General features: G+C 41.0%; 1 protein-coding gene across 1 annotated transcript in view; it reads right to left on the reverse strand.

The window, feature by feature from the left end:
* Positions 1-20,784, reverse strand: part of LOC119776082 (kelch domain-containing protein 8B-like) — a 170,149-nt gene that overhangs the window by 52,239 nt on the left and 97,126 nt on the right. Inside the window, exon 3 of the mRNA XM_038274308.1 lies at positions 7,097-7,321. Within this exon, the coding sequence (XP_038130236.1) occupies positions 7,097-7,321 (225 nt within the window). The remainder of the gene's footprint in view (positions 1-7,096; positions 7,322-20,784) is intronic.

The following is a 20,784-nucleotide window of genomic DNA, read 5'->3' on the forward strand; positions in this document are numbered from 1 at the left end:
TAAATGGGGTAATAGATTACTGTAGGCTCTTTTTTTTCTTTATTGTTTAATAGTATTCGCTCAGGCCACACACCTACTAGACAACTGGGCCTGAATCTTATCTTGTTTACTTACTTATCTTGCCTGAGAAGCTGTTTTCCAGTCTGAGATGTTTGGGAAAAGAAGCCACTCTCTTTGTTTCAAGGTTATCTTGAATCCCTCTGTTTGCGTAAAACCGTCTGTAACTTGTTTCAGTTAAGCTGTTTGATAAATCCTCCCAACTCTGCTTGAGTTTTAAGTAGTTAGTGAAATCCTTTTTCTGATCACAGCAGACAGAACTTTGGCAAAGACTGTATCTTTTCTCTCTTGAAGGCAATAATAAATGCTGCTCCAATGACAATCACCTCTCCGTTGGGTGATTAAGACTAATGCATATTCTTCCAACAAGCCCTCCTGCTGAAATGATTTCCAACTTAGAAGCAGAGAAATGTCAGAATAGGTTAAACCAGTCATCCACTTGTTGAAATATGCAAGAGTATGAACTATAAAATGTAATTTTAAGAATGTACCCAGAGTTCCTCAGAGGGATGAGAACATGATTAGACTCTGTATTGAAATGATTAAAGCCTCCAGAGCTGCTTAGAAGCCATGGAAAATCAGGAGTCTGATTTTTGTTTTTAATATTTATAATCAAAGAACATTATCATGTGTAAGGAAGCAGCGCTTCAGTTTGAAGGTCACCTGAAGTGTCTGATCAGATCTAATGTTGCCACACATAGCAGAAGAAGCTTTAAGCAAAGATTATCCAGTTTTTACGCTAACATTATTTAGCTTCTGGTTCTAAACATCCAAGTGATAAAAAACTGAGCGCAAGTCCAAATCCTTTAGGAATTTCCTTCTGATGCTGTTCAGTGAACATTTCAAATTCTCCAGATCTTCTTGGGCTCCACCGTTTTCAGAGGACTTCCCATTTTCTCTGATCAGGAATCCTGATCTTTCTCAGCAGAGGAGCAAAAATCAGAAGAAGGGAGATTAAATGCTCCAGTCTGTGCGTTTGTGTTTCTGTGTTTGTCTCCCTTCCTCCACCAGGAGGCGCCTGGTTCTGGTCCGCCTCCTCACACACCTGCTGATGGTTTCCTCGTTAACGGAGTGTTCTTAAGCTGCTGACTGCCACTACCTCGACGCCAGAGTGTTTGCCAGTTTTGGGTACTCTAGCCAAGCTGAGTTTTTGCTGAGTAAGACTGAGTTCTTGTCAACCTGAGTTTAAACTTTCTTTTTCTTCTTTGCCTCTCAGCAGGAAGTCATCCTGCAAACTGGATCTTTCGGACCTCCACTCTCTCAAGGGATCAACTGAGCTGGGGATTCAAACTGGAGGTTTGGATCCAGTTTCCCGAAGAGGACGTTGAGTTTACACACTGAGCAAGGGAATCATCTCCACTACGACCCGTTCAAGTACAGCAGGAAATCTGAGTGGCACTCAGTATCTCCGTTCACCTACAACCGACCGTGTTCTGGGTAAACCCTGTTCCGCCCTCCACCGAATCAGACTAACACTGGAATACAACACACAGATTGGAGTCAAAGATTCTACAACTCTCTGGAAACGTGAGTCTACAACCAGATCCTCTTCTCCAAATCCCTGAATGAAATTTCCCACTGAGCCTGAACTAATCGCTGTGTCTTCTCCTCACCTTCCAGTTCCGGCTGAGCAGAGTTCAGAGCAACACGGCACCGTACTTTATCTCTTCAATAAAACCTGTTAAACCTTTTCCCCTGGTCTCTCTGAATTGGTTTCTCTGCATGCGGGTCCGAGCTTTAGATAAAACCATGACAATGGGTTTCATTGAAAGCACTGCAAAAAATCAAACCATTGATTATTTAGAATCATTAAAGGAAGATGTTCATTCAATGCTTCGAGCAGCCGTGTACGGCCCGCGCCTTCACTGAAATTGATCTTAGTTAAAAATGCATTAAAAGTTCTCTGGACACTGATTTAGTTTTCATGATATGACTGGCCACTAGATGGTGCCCCAAATGCATGTAGTGCTTTTACTGGGCTTTACATGGCTAAAAGTGGAGGGAAAAGAAAACTGGACCAAGAAAATTGCATCTTTCAGGTGAAACTGGAGAATACCTATTCACATAATTTCACAGGAATGCTTAGAGACACTACTCGCCACTACAACACCTTGCGTGAAGCTAAATATGAGAAGTAAACTGAACCTCTAAGATTAGCCATTGGCGGCAAGCTCAAATAAAACTATAGAAACAAGAGGAACAAAACCAACAAGAGTAACAACATATATTTACTTTTTGGACACAGTGTGTTACAGTAGTAGATGTTCAAAATTCCCCCACTTTCTTTGAGGGGTCCTTGGCTGGTCCTTCTCTGGTCCCCTACAATTCCTTTATAAACATCAATCGTACTAAAATATTCTTTCTGTCATGATTTGTGGACATTAAGATCTAAAGAGAAGCATTTTCTTCTGGTCAGACCCTGGAATTTGTAAAATCCACTGTCACTACAAGCATGCTTAGTGTGAGGGATTGCCTTCGAGTCAATGAGTCGATGCAATCAACTGATTTTACTTTGATAGAAACTTTGAATCAATCTGACTGGATGATCTGGTGAACTGGAAAGTGCCTTGAGATGACATGTGTTGTGAATTGGTGCTATAGAAATAAACTGAATTGAATTGAAAATTAATTCAGTGAAAGGGTGGAGTCAGAGTGGAAAAATATGCAAGAGGAGGCCACTCCAGTATCTGGAAGTTGGAGGGGATTTTGCTAGTAGTTGGAGGGAAGTGGGTTCCCATTTGGCTGGTGTTTGACAGGGAAGGGCCATTTGGAATAGCTGCTACTTTATAACGAGTAAAAAAAATTATAAATAAATAAAACTGAAATCTTTAAAGTTCTGAGAAAAGGTGCAAAAAATGTTTTCTTTAAATTCTCTACAGTGCAGGGTTCTGCTCCCACCGAGGCTGAGGCTGCATATTAACATTTCTAAATATGAGATCTTTAGTCTAAAAAAAAAAAAAAAAAAAAAAAAAAAAAATCAAAGAAAGTTTGTTTTTTTTCAAACCTTTTTATATTACACAATAGCAACAACATTATATGCATTTGAGCAAGTTACTGCTCTGAGTTTAATTAGCAGATCATCCATTTGAAAGGGCATTTTTTATTATACGTGTTCCAACGTGGCAGATGTTTGCCCTCTGGCTCTGTCCTGAAAAAATGGTGGCCCCATGAATTATTTAGGTTTCCTATCCGTGGCTTAGAGCGAGTAGAAAATTCTGCTGCGTGACAGAGTGGTCTGAGAAAGACTGCTCTCTAGCTTCAGCCTCACTCCTCTGTCTGCTTCAGGATGGATTTGAAGTAAGTAAAATGTTCTGAATAGTTTTCACTGACAGGATAAAGTGCTTTACAACAGAAATAAACATTTGAAGATTTTCTTGATTGTTTTACAAAACGTGCTGAGTATTGTCTATTCATTTAGCAGACCCACCTTCAGCAAGGAGGTGATTAGCTTCCATGCTTTAGGCTTATTCATTTTAGCACTTTCAGATGCTTATATCTGAAGTGCACCATGAATAATATTCATCACTATTATCATTGTCATTAGGGGTGTAAATCAAACCCATCATGGCGATTCGAATTAATATCAATTTCCCGACCCAATGATTCAATTATTTTCGATACTCAAGAATACACCACAATTCGATTCGATTAATTGTTTCTTTTTTTTTTGTTTTTTTTTTTGTTTTTTTACACCTTACAGGCTAGACAATGTTTCAAATTTGAAATAAATCAATGAAAGCTGTAATATCGTTATAGATTTTTTTTTTGTGAGAAACTACAGCAAATAACTGAAGTAGAAAAGTTGCACTCCATCTATTCCTATTAAAACCTCATTCACTGACAAATAATAATACCCATCGCGTTATAGATTCTGAAAGGCCTTGCATTGATAAATACTGCACAAAATCAGTGCAATGAGTGCAATGCAATACCTCGGCTCCAGACGTCCCGCCCCCTCCACAGACGCTCCTCTCCCAAATTGTAGCTGACCGCAGACAGCGCCACAGACAGGAGGCCGGCTTGTTTTGTTTTTATGACTAAAATTGCAGAAAACACCTCGTGAAGTTTGACCCGCTAGAAGAGCGAGGTGCGCGAGAACGCTGGGACCCTTTTTCCACCTGGATCTCCGCTCTTTTTGGCCCTCATGTCCCTCCGTCGTCGGACTAAACTCGCCCCCACTTCCTCGCCGCCTCGGCCGTATCTAGACCCACAGTGTGTAGCGCAGACCACGCTTCAATACTGAGCATAATTTAAAAATGTCTGTGTCAAGCTCACTGCAACACACTGCTGTAAGAGTATAACCAGGAAGCGAGGTAGGAGGGCAAAATAGGTTTAGCGCCACCGCAGCACGGGAGGAGAATTACGCCCAGGAGCAAATGGATAAAAATAGACTGGAGGAAAAAAACATGAATAGATTCTCTTGCGGACGTATCGATGCATCGGATCGTTGGCTGTTGGATTGATGCATCGATACAAAACAGTTATTATTTACACCCCTAATTGTCATTATTGAAGCTCTATCTCCATGGCTTAGAACTTCATCTTTCTTTCTTTCATGCTACAAATATCACCCCATATTCACTTTTTTAATAGTGCAGATTGAACCCCTTTCCACAGGTAGATCACCTGTAGCTCACATGTAAGTAAACATAACAGTCAGATGCCCTAGAAGTCCCACTGTGCTGTTTCAAAATCAAGAGACTACTGAAAGAATGGTTTACAATTTCATTTATTATTCATTTCCACCGGCGGTCGTAAACAAATCCTTTGAGAGCCAACCTCTAGGCACGGTTCTTTACCCTAAACATCTGAACCAAACAGCTCATCTGCTTCACTCAGAATATCAGCTAATGTCAGAGTCAGGTGTCAAAATGGCGGCGCGCCGGTAGCTGTTACCTACAATGCGCTGACCCTTGTGTGTCATTTCTTTGTTAGGTCAGTTATGTTTGCTTATGCAGTCATTTAGTTCGGGCACAGTTTGCTTGAGGTTAATTTTGTCTTTTGGGTTGACCTCTTTTATGACCTAAACCCATTTCTTTTTTGTAAGTTTTTTTTTTTTTATGGTAAAAATAAAAACACAATTTTTGAATGAATCCCTGTGACTCATGCTTCTTACCTCGGTCCCCCACAAGGGGTAATAAGGATCATACAAAATTGGTTTGTTCTCTACTTCCATGCCTTCGATAAGAAGTTTTCTTTGAAGTTGGTAGATGCGTTCTTAGAAGTTTTGAGTAGATTTAACTAAACTTTTAAGCCTCTTGGTATACAATTTATATTTTCATCGAGATTAGAAATCTACTACCCGGTATGTTGAAGTAAAAATAGGTTGCATCCAATAATTTATATAAATGGCCTTATGCTCCAATTTGAAGTTAGCGATCTGTCGTTACCATATCCTAATTTGACTTTAATGTTTAATTTGACAAGTGATTCTTCAACTTCTGTCAGTTATACTTGTTACAAGTGCTGTTGAGGAACGTGCTAACTTGGGCATTAAAGCAGTGAAAACTTTGCTAAGGTCAACTATGGGACAAAAAAGGTTTGTGGATTTGCTACTTATGAATTTTCACAAAGACAAACAGAATTATTGACATATTTGCTCAGAAGCATCCCAGAAGGTTGATGTTTGTGAACACATTATCATCACCATCATAAAGTTAAAGTTGTTATATAAGAATAAATATCTTTTAGGTATTGCTGTTCTGTTATAGGCTTATGGTTTAACATCAACATGTTCATTGCTGATCGTTTAACTTCATTTTTCTAAAGATTTTCTTCTTATCATTAAGTTTTTCAGTTTAAAATATATTCAAAAATCCTTTTTCACTGGAAACCATGACATACTGTTCAATCTTTGAGTCTTTTTTATGTCATTTTTATAAATAAATAAAATTTCTGGAAATAAAGAAAAGCTTCTATTGATGAATTGTAATGGATAATTTTTAACCGTGTACATGTTAGGAATCCAGTTTGTGTGGGTTATGTTTTTGTGTCATTCTCTCCCTCCACCACCAGGTGGTGCCCTGTCCTCGTTGGTCCTCTCACACACCTGCGGCTGGTTGACTCATCACTGAGGATTATTTGAGCCATGGACTGCCACTACCTCGGTGCCAGAGCGTTTGCCAGTTTTGGGTACTCTAGCCAAGCTGAGTTTTTCTGAGCCTAACCTAGTTTTTTGTCTTTCCCTTTTCGGCAGGAAGCCTTCCTGTAAGCTGGATGTTTGGCCTTCTCCCCCTGGAAGGATTGTTTGAGTCTCACACTCAGCAGGGGATAAACCTCCTCAAGTTCCGTTCAAGCCCTCCTGGATTCCCAAGTGACAGTCCGCTCAATAGCTCCTCTGGGTCTAACCAAGTCTATACCTGTCCACCCTCCAACGAGTCTCAACCTCTGCATAAACCCATCCAGACTGGATTTTAATACGAAAGTTTTCTCCTCTAACGTGAGTCCCGTTTTCTCTGTCTCTCCAAGTTAGGGCTGGGCAATAATTCAATAACGATATATATCAATCGATAGACGTGTGGCGCAATAGAAAAAAAGAGAGTCGATAAAAGTTCGATAAAGAAACGTAGTTTTCCTTCCTTCTCATTGTAGCCTATCATGTAGGTTTATGCTAGTCACTACTTCCTCCTAACCAATCGCAATCGCAGACCCAGGCACGCCGTCACAAAGCGCCGCCCTCTCAAACCACAACGCAGAGCACATGAAGATGTCGCAGCAAGGAGAGGCGAACAGAACATAATACTGCATAGCAGGATGAGCGACTTAGTTCAGTTAACTCATCCAGCATCAACTTCTAACAAATACTTCAAAGGAATGGGCAATTCAGATCCAATTAAACAGAAATACAGTTTAACCATTAATACTATTAGAATCCAAAGGTGATAGAAGTTAGGTTTGATTATATTAAGTAAAAAAAACAGATCCCAATAAAATGAGACAATAGATTTCAGAAGACAATGTCAGTCAAAACTATCTGATATATTTAGCCATAAAACCAGATAAAAAATAGTCATGATTGCTTACTGTAACAAGCCCATACCTTGATCCAGATCAAACTCCTCCATGGTGCTCACAAAGTGAGGTCGGGAGTAGAAATTGTGAGGCCCCGGCTGCTGGAGCCCACCCAGGCTGAACAGGCTTCGCTCATTCCCGGCGCAGCAGGAGAAAGCCCTCCGACTGGGGATGCAGGTGAACCGGGTCCAGCTCTTCATCTCCAGGTCGAAAGCCTCCAGTGCCGTTACTGGCATCTTTCCCTGCCGACCACCTGCAGCAGGAGCAAAACAGCAGCTTTTATATCAGCTGTAGAGGCTTCCAGACATGTTCAGTGCTTCAAAAATGTAGAGTCCCTTATTTACTCTATTTCCTCTGTTTTTGATTTGCCATCAGATCATGAAGACAAGTTCCTTACAGAGACAATGACTATATAGTTATGTTGCTATAGGCTTAGACTGCTGGAGGACATAGGGACCCCTTTTTCATCATTCTGCTTCATTCTATCTCTATTCTCCCACTCTGCAGAATCTGTTAGTTCAATCTCTAACGTTCTGCTCTCTCTGCTTTTTCCTCATAGTAGCTTCATCTGGTCTGTTCCTGTTTGGCTGTGACTCCATCACAGCTGCTGCCATCAACACCTTTGTTTCTAGATGTTGGAGCTTGGCCTGTTTTCCAGTGTAGTCCTGTTTCTCTGACTGTGACTAACTGGATGTGCTCTCTTCATCCTCTGACATGGGAGCTGGCTCGTAGCTCGTCTGCCTGGCTGTGTGTTTCCTGGACGGGGCCGCCTGTGGAGCTGGTTGACAGTTGCCTTTTGCATCTATGCTTCTTTTTCTATGTCTGCTTCTGTCTCCTTGAACCCCAGTGGGCCTCAGCAGATGGCCGCTCACACTGAGCCTGGTTCTGCTGGAGGTTTCTTCCTGTTCAAACGGAGTTTCTCTCTCCGCTGTCACTTCAAGGAAGCTTGGTGTGAGGGATTGCTTTTGAGTTAATGAGTCAATGCAGTCAACTGTTTTTTCTTGAAAACTTTGAACTTGTATAGTTAATTATATTTAACTGGAATATAAATGCAATTTCCCAATAATGACTCAACTATTAAGGGTAGAATCTAACCAAACCAACCGGGAAACTCCTGCATCACTGAGGATGTTTGGTAACCAATGATGTTATTGCTTTGGTTTAAGCGGCCTTTATTTGTTTTATTTCTGAAAGTAGGTTGACAGGAAATGGGATTAGAGAGAGAAAAGACATGGAGCAAATGTCACCGGGCCGCTACTCAAACCTGAGACGAACACGTCGAGGGCCAAAGCCTCCGTTCACAGGTCGCACACTTGAACCCTATGCCACAGCCAGGTCCAGGGTCTAAAGTTTGTAGGTTTTTTTTGCTAGATGGATGAACTCATTGTTTTAACAATGAAAGTAAGTTATCCAGGTGCTAAAGAACCAAAGCAGCCATGGGCCATCACTCTACCACTACTATGCTGGACTGTTGTTTGGGCTTTAGTAATCCGGATGTAGCAGTCAGAGGTGTCAAGGAACGAAGTACAAATACTTTGTTACTGTACTTAAGTACACTTTTTAGGTATCTATACTTTACTCCATTACTTATTTTTGTTCCTACTTCTGACTTCTACTCATTACATTTTCACACAAGTATCTGTACTTTCTATTCCTTACTTTTTAAAACGAACGTTACTCGTTACTCTTGGTTTCGGTTTAATGTTTCTAAATCTTTATTTCACGTCATGTGCTCCATCCAATGCAGATCATTGGCTCCATCCACATCTAGTGAAAACTAGTGTAATTGGATGAGTCATAGAACGCAAACACTCATTGGTTAGCTAAAGGAAACCATCAGAAGCAAGCAGGTGTTCTTCAAACTGCTAACGTGAATTGTCTATGCCATGCTACAATGTGGGATTCAGAAAAAGATGTTGAAATGTCTGAAAGGTCGGACACAGGCGAGAGCGTATCGGGAGACGGAGACCAACCAGACCTCCCTCATCCTTGGAAGAATTTTTCAAAATAGTCGAAAAATTGAGCTTTCAATTCATATAGTGGCATCTGGCTTTTTGTTTTTACTTTATACTTTCATACTTTAAGTAGTTTTTGGAGCGCATACTTTTTCACTTTTACTTGATTAAAGAGGTCAAGTTGATAATTCAACTTTTACCAGAGTGTTTTTAAACTGCAGTATCTATACTTCTAGATACTGCAGTATCTAGAAGTATAGATAGTGGGGGGGGGGGGGAGGCAGTAAACAGCAGCTAGGTTAATACAGAAAGTTCAGCTTATGTTTTAGGAGATTCTGGGACATCAGGCAGACGCTGGCTAAATCGGCAATGTTTGACAGGGGTCCAAAGCATAAAATAAATAAACTTTGAGCAAAAAGTGTTGTAAAAGTGTGGAATATCTCATATAAAATATGTCAATGTTCAAGGGGGCAGTCATTAACATGATTAAAAACACAAGGTCATCACATTTCATTCTTTATCTTCTTCCACTGCCACATAGTTTCAGTGACATTTATATCAAAATCTACCAAGTGTGCAGACCTCGCCCTGAGACCCTGTTTCATTTTGGGCTGCAGAGCAAAGCGCAGTGATGGTGCTCCCCAAGGATGAGTTATTTACTGTGACAAATCACAACTTAACCTTGGAAAATAGAGCTGCAAGGGAACAGTAAGGTGGTAATAGAGCATTGAGTGAAGGGGATTAAATCTAGAGGCGGGGGGGCACAATACAAAAGGAATTGGAAGGAAAAAATAAAACAAAAAAAACGTTCAGTTGCTAGGGGCTACATAATGAGAGAAAGATCAATGGAAGATAAAGGAGAGTAAAACAGCAAAAAGGAGGCAAATGAGAGAATGGCAAAGAGAAATTGAGGAGAAGCGACTTAAAGAGGAGTATGCGGAGGAGTGAAAGAAGAAAGGGGAAGAGGGTCAGCTGGAGTGGGCAGGATATTGTGGAGATCGATAGTGATAGTGAGACAAAGAGTCGAACTGAGTGGGAGGCATTAGAGTGAGAGAAAGAAAGGTATCTGAGCAACAAGATTGGTTCAATGCAGCAAAATACTGAGCAAACTTACAAATAACAGCAACATGAACAAAGTGGCTAATAGTTTTAGTGGCGAAAAATCTTTGTGGGTTCTCAGGTGAAAACCTCTAATTGCCTTTTATGTTCCAGTAGAAAGCATTATCAACCATGTATAACTTTATGCCAGGTGCGATTTTTGGACCTAATTCTAAAAGTTAGGATGTATTTTGTTTTTATCATCCTATATTTAAATCTATTAAGTAGGTTTAGGCTTCACTCTCTTTTAAAAATGCTTGTTTTAAAAAAGCTAAAAAGGATAATTATAATTATTATTTCCCTCTCTCGGGAAAATATGCCACTTTGAGTCAAATCCTCTTGAATTAATTAGTTATTTTTTGAAAATAACTTAATAAACTCATAGCTTTTATGTATTTTAGTTGCATTTTCCAAACTAAATCCCATAGTCATCTGTAGTGTAACATTTATTTTAACACTTAAGGGATGAAAATCATTTATTTCAATCACTAGCATTTAACCAGAGTCGGTAAATCTAATACCAATAGCTGTAAAGTCTCCTGCTTTGGCCAGGAAACTTATTTATATTAACATGCTTTACCCCTCTTTCCCACTGCACTCCCATATTAGCAGCGTCTTGTAAATTCCCCATATTATTTTATTATAAAATTCTGTGGTGCAAAGTCTGCAGTGTGTAGAGGCGCCCCTATCAGGGAGGCGCCAAAGCTATGAGCAGACGGACGTCCTCCAGCCATCCGTCTGCTCCAGATTGCATTCCATCGTGTGCGTGACTCGGTTAGCAGGAACGAGGATTTATATGAAGGACCAGCTGCGGTAAAGATGGACTCGCATTAAAGGGAAGCTATCATGCAAGAGGCTCTCTAGGACTGGGCAATTAATTGCATTTGCAATATAATCGCAATTTGGAAATTTGCTGTTTTCAAATCGCAGAAGCACTCAATTTTAGTCACAATACACTTAAAAACACACCCAATTTCTCCCTTACTTTACGTTAATACAACATAGACATGGTTGTGCTCAGTGCAAAGAAAAATCACAATAAAATTGCAATTATAATATTGGTTGAAAATAATTACAATTTAGATTTTTGGCAAAATCCTTCAGCCCTGGTGAGCGTATGTTGATGTTTAGCCAAGGTTCTGATTTGGACCTGTAGATATCTGTTGAAAAGGGAGCAACAGAGTCTGAAATCTTTGAACCTGAGGAGTTCTAGAAAAGAGGGAGGTGGGCATTAGGGCTGGGCGATAATTCAATAACGATATATATCGATCGATAGACGTGAGGCGCAATAGAAAAAAATAGGCTCGATAAAAGTTCGATAAAAAAGAAACGCAGTTTTCCTTCCTTCTCATTGTAGCCTAGCATGTAGGTTTATGCTAGTCACTGCTTCCTCCCAACCAATCACAATCGCGGACCCAGGTACGCCGTCACCAAACGCCGCCCTCTCAAACAACAACACAGAGCACATGAAGATGTCGTGTGGAAGCTCATTGGTAGAATTCTCTTATGATAGAAAGAAGGCTGACGATTCACTCCATTGTCTCCGGAGGGGGGAAACATTTATTTACAAAACCGAATTCATACAGCTGTCTTAAACACTTCATACATTCAGCGCTATGTCCTCACATCTGTAGTTTTCCCCCACCTTCAATCCATTGAGGGCGGCCTTTTATAGGCTCCACAACGCACTGTGTGGATGCACGCGCACGACTGGACGCTCTGAAGAACCTTCTGGAAGTTCTTGTCCTGTGACCCGATTGCATGCGCGTGGGCCTTAAAGACCCTGTTTTGCAAAGACTTGTGACTTCCAGCTTGTAAACATCCTGTTTTCATGTTGCAATCTCTGTGTTGCTAAGTGGGCATAAGGTCAGAAACAGGACTACATAATGCAGTACAACTGCTTCCTTGTTTGGCAAGCCAGCCAGCATTAGAGACTTTATTATTGCTAAGACTCATACTTGAACTTCAAGATGTACTGTTTTGTTGCTAAGTAAGTATAGGGCCATAATATTCTGATTCTGATTTCTGATATAAGACAATAAACTGCTACTATATTCGCAGCAAGGAGAGGTGGAGGAAATTGTTCCAAAGAAAGGTTTTTGTAGTTCGCCAGTTTGGCAGTATTTCGGTCATGGCAAGTCGGACTAAAAACAAAAAAGGACAAAAAAGTCTGATAACACAACCAACTTTTTTTTTTTTCATCTCAGCCGCTCACACCCGCAGGAGTACGAGCTGTGTAGGCCCCGGCGCAGCTCTCCTCCGAGGAATCTTCTGGAATTTCGGGGAAATATATATATATATATATTTAGTTCTGGGCAGTTTCCCACGTAGTTCTAACAATTGAGATAAAAATGCTGAGGGGCCAGAAACTTCAAAGTAATAACTCAGGTTAAAGCAGGAAACGGGGGCGGCGGCGGCGGGGGGGCATTTATTTATTTGTTATATTTATTTTGGACACTTTTTTGGTCACTTTAGTTTATTCTTTGTCAGTATTTAATAACATAACTCAGGTCTCTTAAGTTATTTTTCTTTAAAACAATTCTGTTATGGTTAAAAAAGTTGGTTAAATAAAGATTTAATTCGAAGTCTGTGTTTGTGTTTTTTATTAAAATTAAATCATTTAGCAATATTATAAAAAAGTCCAGGCAGAGCTGCACATAAAATCTTTTCAATAATTATCGATATCGATCAATATGCATTTTCTTTTATCGATAAGCTTTTTTTCTATATCGCCCAGCCGTACTGGGCGTAATGGAGAAATAGTGCAATCATAACAAAGGGTCTTAGGATGGAATTGACTGTGTGAGTATCATGTCATCCTAATGTTGATGGAGGTTACTGCATCTGACACAAATCCCATTACCCATAAGTGTCCTGATCTGCTGTGGTATCTGGCCCTAATTACTCATATCTTTCACTTGCTTCACTCTTTCCAGCTCCTAATTATCACTCATCTCATCCGCCTGCCAGTTTGCCTTATATTGGGCTCTGTTCCAGCTATCACGGCCAGATCATTAGATGTTGTTTTCCTGATCAGTTCTGGTTGTTTCTAAGCATCATGTCCTGGATCCTAGCAGCCAATGGAAAGAGGGTTTTTGTTTCTGTCTCGTGTCCTGATCGTCCACTGTTCCTCCCCTGCTGAGCCCTCTGGGTGTTTGGATCTTTACGCAGGGAGGTTCAGTTTTTATCCCAGTAAGCCTGGCTCAAAGGTGGAGACCAGTTTAAAGGTCCTGCTCAAGTTCTGGTTCCACGTCCTGTCTCGGCTACCCTCTTCCACTGAGCCTGCCCTTCTGTACCTGATCCTGACTGCTCCTGTGCGTGTCCGGCTGATCACGCTTCTGGACTCTGTTCTGCCTGAGAGTTCTAGGATGCCCACAAGCCTGGATCCTGCCTGTTCTGTTTGTTCCTGCCTGTTCTATATCGCTGACCAGGATTGGCTTCCTGCAACTCCTCCGAAACTGCAGCTTAGGGTGAAGGCCCGTGTCGGCAGTCAGCCCATTGGCTGGATCGCACCCTGTTCAAGGGTTATGGACTGGACTGTTAAAACAGGTGAGTGACTCACTGAGATCATCATCCTCTGTCAGATGATCGTGGTTACTTACCTGTGTTTCTCCCACAGAGTGTCTGAGATTGGGTGGTGCCCCGCCCCCCCTCCTGCTGCATCCGCGAGCCGCAGATCCACCCTAGTTTCAGTTTGTTTATGGTCTATTTTTAATAAACGTGTTGAACTTTTCTACTGACTGTGTCACCTTGAATACTGGGTCCATCTGTCCCGTTTTATGACAAAAAAGGCTGCAGAAAGGTTGAAATTATAAAGGGAAAATGTAACCTTAATGCTACACTATATTGCCAAAAGTATTTGCTCACCCATCCAAATTATTGGAATCAGGTGTTCCAATCACTTCCATGGCCACAGGTGTATAAATTCAAGCACCTAGGCATGCAGACTGTTTTTACAAACATTTGTGAAAGAATGGGTCGCTCTCAGGAGCTCAGTGAATTCCAGCGTGGAACTGTGATAGGATGCCACCTGTGCAACAAATCCAGTCGTGAAATTTCCTCGCTCCTAAATATTCCACAGTCAACTGTCAGCTGTATTATAAGAAAATGGAAGTGTTTGGGAACGACAGCAACTCAGCCACGAAGAGGTAGGCCACGTAAACTGACGGAGCGGGGTCAGCGGATGCTGAAGCGCATAGTGCGAAGAGGTCACCAACTTTCTGCAGAGTCAATCACTACAGACCTCCAAACTTCATGTGGCCTTCAGATTAGCTCAAGAACAGTGCGCAGAGAGCTTCATGGAATGGGTTTCCATGGTCGAGCAGCTGCATCCAAGCCATACATCACCAAGTGCAATGCAAAGCGTCGGATGCGGTGGTGTAAAGCACGCCGCCACTGGACTCTAGAGCAGTGGAGACGCGTTCTCTGGAGTGACGAATCGCGCTTCTCCATCTGGCAATCTGATGGACGGGTCTGGGTTTGGCGGTTGCCAGGAGAACGGTACTTGTCTGACTGCATTGTGCCAAGTGTAAAGTTTGGTGGAGGGGGGATTATGGTGTGGGGTTGTTTTTCAGGAGCTGGGCTTGGCCCCTTAGTTCCAGTGAAAGGAACTCTGAATGCTTCAGCATACCAAGACATTTTGGACAATTCCATGCTCCCAACTTTGTGGGAACAGTTTGGAGCTGGCCCCTTCCTCTTCCAACATGACTGTGCACCAGTGCACAAAGCAAGGTCCATAAAGACATGGATGACAGAGTCTGGTGTGGATGAACTTGACTGGCCTGCACAGAGTCCTGACCTCAACCCGATAGAACACCTTTGGGATGAATTAGAGCGGAGACTGAGAGCCAGGCCTTCTCGTCCAACATCAGTGTGCGACCTCACAAATGCGCTTCTGGAAGAATGGTCAAAAATTCCCATAAACACACTCCTAAACCTTGTGGACAGCCTTCCCAGAAGAGTTGAAGCTGTTCTAGCTGCAAAGGGTGGACCAACGTCATATTGAACCCTATGGATTAGGAACGGGATGTCACTTAAGCTCATATGTGAGTCAAGGCAGGTGAGCAAATACTTTTGGCAATATAGTGTATATGGTATAGGAAGAGTGACATGTTGTATATGTGACCTTGGCAAACATCTCTAAGAAAAGAAAGAAGGTGAGGCTGGGAAAGAAGCTCCTTAAAGAGGAGTTCAGATCTGGACCTCCAATCCCACTAAGCAGGAACACTGTTTTTTTTTTCCATTGGTCCCTTGATTTTACGTTATTCCATCATGTTCTACTCACCCATATTAGTTTAGTGTCATTTGGAGCCGTTCTGAAGATATTCTGTTAGGTTATATCCAAGTAACGTCTTCCTATGGGCAACGACTTGAAGGCACAAACTAAACTGTTCATATTTTTTTATTTATGGTCGTAACAGCCGCTCTACGCTCTACCACTTCTATTCATTCTAGCTAATCTGAATCGTTCAATTCCATTTGGAGAGCGAGATCATCTGTGGTAGCAGCACTAGACATCTTCCAGACATGTGAGGAAAACTAGCAGCAGTTCAGTGGACAGGATGAAGGAACGGTAGCCGGCGCGGGCAGATGACGTCATACATGCGCCGCTTTGTTTTATAAAAAATATAACTGCTGATGTCTGGGGGACAGTGATTGGCCTCCATGTTCTGAATGCTGGCGTACCATAAAGAATAAATGATGAACAGTTTAGTTTGTGCCTTCAACTTGTTGCCCATAGGAAGACGTTACTGAATATAACCTAACGGAATATCTTCAGAACGGCTCCAAATGACACAAAACTCATATGGGTGAGTAGAACATGATGTAATAATGTAAAATCAAGGGCCCAAAAAAAAAAAAAAACGCCGTTCCCCTTTAACATATGTCAACTGTAAAGGAAGAAAATATTCTAACATAGTTAACTTTGGAAAAAGGTTGGCTTTTCATTTTCTTCCCTCTCCAGGTCCACCCGGCGAGCTGCGTTTGGTAATATGAAAATCAGCAAGGCGTGTTGACATCACAGAATTACAGAGTTTAATCCAATATAAGACAATGCATAAACTTAGAAATAAGACAATGCACAAACCTACACCAGAAACTGCAGAACAACAGAGACATACATTCCATTACCTGACATAGGAGGAAAGAAAGCAAAGACGTACAAGACATCTTTGGAGAGTTTGCAAGAGCAAAATCTGATCTGTAACTTCTATTTAGAAAGCTTTATCCTCTTGTATCTAATCCATTCAAAAAGGGCTGGCCCTCGGTCGTCCAACCAAAAGCCATCTCTGACACTGCTAGGGCTTCCCCTTATTTACTGCAAACATCTGGGGTCATTTGCTTCTTTGTTTTAACAAGAAAAGGCGGAAAGCTTGTCCTGGCATCTAGAATTCTTAAAGTCATAAAACACAAGATAAGCTCTCACAGACAGCTTGTGGAATGCGGGGGGCCTCACCATCCCTGGTTGTTTATTCTGGAAGACTTTTGACCTTCTGTAAACCAAGCAGAAATCTCTCCTGCAGGCTTAACTGTTATTCACCCCCCAGGAGATACTCATTCTATGGCCTGGTGGTCTAAATACTTACCCATTAGTAGTTTTAAATCATTAACACAGCCTTGTTCAAAATTAAGAAATATGTTCAAGTGAGAGTGTTTACACATGCCATAAGATTAACTGTATTAAAGTCTAAAAAATTATCATTTTTCTTTAACACAACCATCAGATAACTGACCTGGAACGTACGGCCCACGTATTGCATACACTGGCATACGTCAGGAAATGCTCAAAATTTCCCGACCTACATGCCTCATGTCTACATGTGCCAGCGTGTTTCAGCGTACTTCGGCGTGTTCATAACTTAATCAAAACGTACCTGTAACTTATGGCCCACTTTTGGCATACGTCAAGAAATTTTTAGCATGCTCAAATTAGCTCTACGTACTTGCCGTATGTTGATGTGTTTAAGTGTGCTTCAGTGTACTTATAACGTACAAAATGTTCCCATAACTTATCCAACGAATGCCAGTGATTTTGCCAGATTTTTCGTATTTCAGGCAAACGCTGGTCCAAATCGTGAAGGTGTGACAGGGGCTTCAGACGGGAAAACAAAACAGGGGACGGATGTCCAGCTTGTTGAAGCAAAGGCAGAAGTACCTCCTCTGTTCAATCTGATATTTTTAGGGGAGTTAGCAGCGAGGCTGAGGAAATATTCTGAAAAGCATGGGTGACTGGAAATAGAGCACTGCTTCTATTTTTCAGAGTCAAATATTCTTGGGATCAGTCCAGCCATCCAGAGGGAGAACTATGGATTCCAGACTGGATTGTTCCGCAGGAAGAAGTAGATGATTACTGTGGGTCTTCCCCCTTTCTCTCCACACTTTCAGCTTTGTTTCAGAAAGTATCTTAATACCGAGTCTCTGAAACTCAGTGTGGAACATTAGACCAAATATACAGGAGCAGTAGGTCACTAATGACTAATAAAATTCAGAGCGAAAGAGTTCAAACCTCCACTGATGCTAAAACAGCCCCAACAGGAGCAGCATTAGTGGGCACTGTTTACAGCAAATGATCTAATCCTAAATGAACACAGCTTGGCAGTGGAAGAGGCAGAGAGCTGAAGGGATGACATCAGCATACAGTTAGAACATCAGCATAAATATCCCTACAGATTAGCAGATAATGCGATTAGATCATCTGTGTAGCAGCTTCATATGAGTCAGGACTCTTTAAATCAGGAATTTTCTTCTCTCTTCTGCCATCATTAACTGCAGCGTTACCAAGATGGATCCTCCTCCTGAGCTCATTTAGCCACATTTTCTATTGATTGTTTTAGAGTAGAAGTCCATCAACTACCTGCACTGGTCATGCAGATATGTTGCTGTCCACCATTTCAATATGTAAAAACTTAAAGTTCTGTACGTGAATGCATCAGAGATCCCTCAAGATTTCCCATCACCTGATGACTATGGAAGAAAAATTGGAGTAAATAAAACTGTGAAATATTTTTTTGTATGTGTGGCTTTTTTACCATCCATCAAAACTCAAATGACCCTCAGTTACTGGTTGGCAACTAACTCAAATTGAATTAGAGGAAAGATTAAGAACCTTGAGGTCCTAAAAAAAAATCTACAAAGCAAAAAATTTTAATCTTAGTCAAATAATCTTAGAATAAGTGCATTTTTTTCTTGAATTGAGCAGTTATGTCAGGTTTCTGTTTCTGTTATGTTTTTCTTTTTAATGGTTCAGTCTTGCTTTACTCCTTGTTTTCTAGTGCTAGTGGTTTTATTTTTATTTTGCTGTGTTCTTTGGTTTTTTTCCGGTTACTGTCGTAGTCTGGGTTCTGTTATGGTTTCTTTTTAATGTTTAGTTTTCTTTTCTCCATGTTTTATAGTCCTAGTAATTTAACATTTTGTTTTTATTTCCAGTCTTCCAGGTTTCTACTTGTTGCTCTCTGCTGCCCTCTTGTGTTCTCCTTCTTCCCTAGCTCTTTCCCTCTCTTGTTCTGTGCACACCTGCTCCCAGTTTCCTCATTAGCCCTCTCTTTGTCTCAGACTGCTTTAAAAGCCCTCTCTCTTCAGTTCCCCTTTGCTGGGTCCTCGTCAAACACTGTCTAACTTCCTCAAACTTCCTCCAACTCCGTCTTCCTGAGTCTTCCTCGTTGTGACAGTGATTCCCCTGATGTCTCCATGGTTTCTGGTTCGTTTTGACTAGTTTTATGTTTGATTCTTTTGGATATTTGGACTCCTGGTTTCATGTTAGTTTGGACTTCGTTTTCATTATTGGATTTTTGGATAACCTGCTTTTGTTTTCAGTTTCCCTTTCGTTAAATCTAAAGAAATTCACCTCTGCCTTCGTGCCTCTGCTTTTGGGTCAACAATCCACAACCAAATCCTGACAAGTTAGATGAGACATGTTGCCAATGGAACAAGACAATTTACATTTAAAATAAGAAAAACATATTACATTCTCTTATTTCAAGTGCATAATATCTACTAATTGTATTTTATGGGTAAAAAAATCTCGTTCCATTGGCAAATCATCTAATTTCCCACTCAAATTAAGGGTAAATACACTTATTTTAGGACTTTTTCACTCATTCCCAGAAGGTTTTTGCAGCGTACTGCTGCGAACCTCAGCGTCTTAATTCGAAATGATCCTCTAAAACCAGCAGTTTTCTGCTTGTTCGGCCGAACCCACACAGGACTCATCATCTCCACCACCTGCTTCTGCTTCCAGACATAGAAGTCCTAGAACAGACCTGTCACTGATCACACTGTGTAATCCTTCTCCTTCAAAGAAACAGGGGTTAGCGTTCAGTCTGCTTTCGCTGTAAAAACGATCAAAAATTAGTAAAAGTTAAGTGCATTTACCCTTAATTTGAGTAGGTAAATAAGATGATCTTCCAATGGAAGGTGTATTTGCTCTTAAGGTAAGAGAAATAGATATTATGCACTTAAAATAAGACAAGGAATTGCTTTTTCTTATTTTAAATGTCAATTGTCTTGTTCCATTGTCAACCTGTCTCACTTAACTCCTAAATTCATGAAAAAATTCACTTATTTTAAGAACATAAAATTACTTATTTAGATTTTAATGTTTTGCATTGTTTAAAATCCTGAAATGCAGAGTGTTGAGCTGATCATCCACATCCAGGCTGTTTCTATTGTCCAAACGGAGGCTTTATCCATTAAGAATGGGGGCATCAAGCTCAGGTTTTGGTTCTAATGGAGCCCACAGACCAGAACAGAGAGAGTTCAAATTTTACCCAGAGTCGAAGAGCAAACACCTCCTGTAACATCTGCCAATTCACGGGAAAGGATTCTCCTTTTCAGCAGTGCAGCCTTTACTCTACCAAGATTTTTATTTCCATCAACCAGAGAAAGACAATTTCCTCTTCTATCACTCAATTTCACAGCTCTGAATGTGCCAGACGGGAAAAGTCAGAACTGGAATTGTTTGCTGCAGCAATATTCACACATCCCAGAGTCTCTGCCTGCTGTCAGTAAAAAAAGCAAAAACAAACACACCATAAAATCTGCAAACATTTGGGAATCAGCCGGTCAGTTAAAGAAATTTAGGCTTCCAGACTAAAACATGGAGGATCCAAAACATCTGCGAGGAGATAGTGTTACTTCTCTTTATCAAATAAGAACATAATAAAAGCAATATATTCTAACGCTCCTTTTCCACGGCTCTGCTCCACCCAAACATTTCTAAATTGCCTTGATCACTTCCATCTCCACTAGAGGCCTTGAAGTAAAACCACAGACCTTCACTGATGGCTGTATTCTTCAGCTGGACAGGCAGAGGCCTGGTTTCCAAGAAACAATGTCCAAATTTCTTAAGTAGATTTTTCCAAAGTAAACAAATTAAGGTATCATCAGGGACCAAGCAGTAAGGCAAAAGGGACACAGGAGTTGATAAAAAATGTCTGGGCTTAATTGACCCAAAAATGAACAAAATCCAAAACAATTAAAAAAAATTTGGAGCCGTTCACCAAACGAACGTCCAATCAGCGTTGGCTTTGAGGGGGGTTGAGGTGTGACGCAACGAGAAGCGCGACAGTTCAGTCTAAAGAACATGGCGGCTTCAGCCGATGAAACTAGCCTTAGCTTGGCTATCGAGGAAGTTTTATTGGAATTACAGAGTATTTCTTCACTG

Source organism: Cyprinodon tularosa, unplaced genomic scaffold, assembly GCF_016077235.1.
Source record: "Cyprinodon tularosa strain WSP-4 unplaced genomic scaffold, ASM1607723v1 ctg906, whole genome shotgun sequence".
Classification (NCBI taxonomy): Eukaryota; Metazoa; Chordata; class Actinopteri; order Cyprinodontiformes; family Cyprinodontidae; genus Cyprinodon; species Cyprinodon tularosa.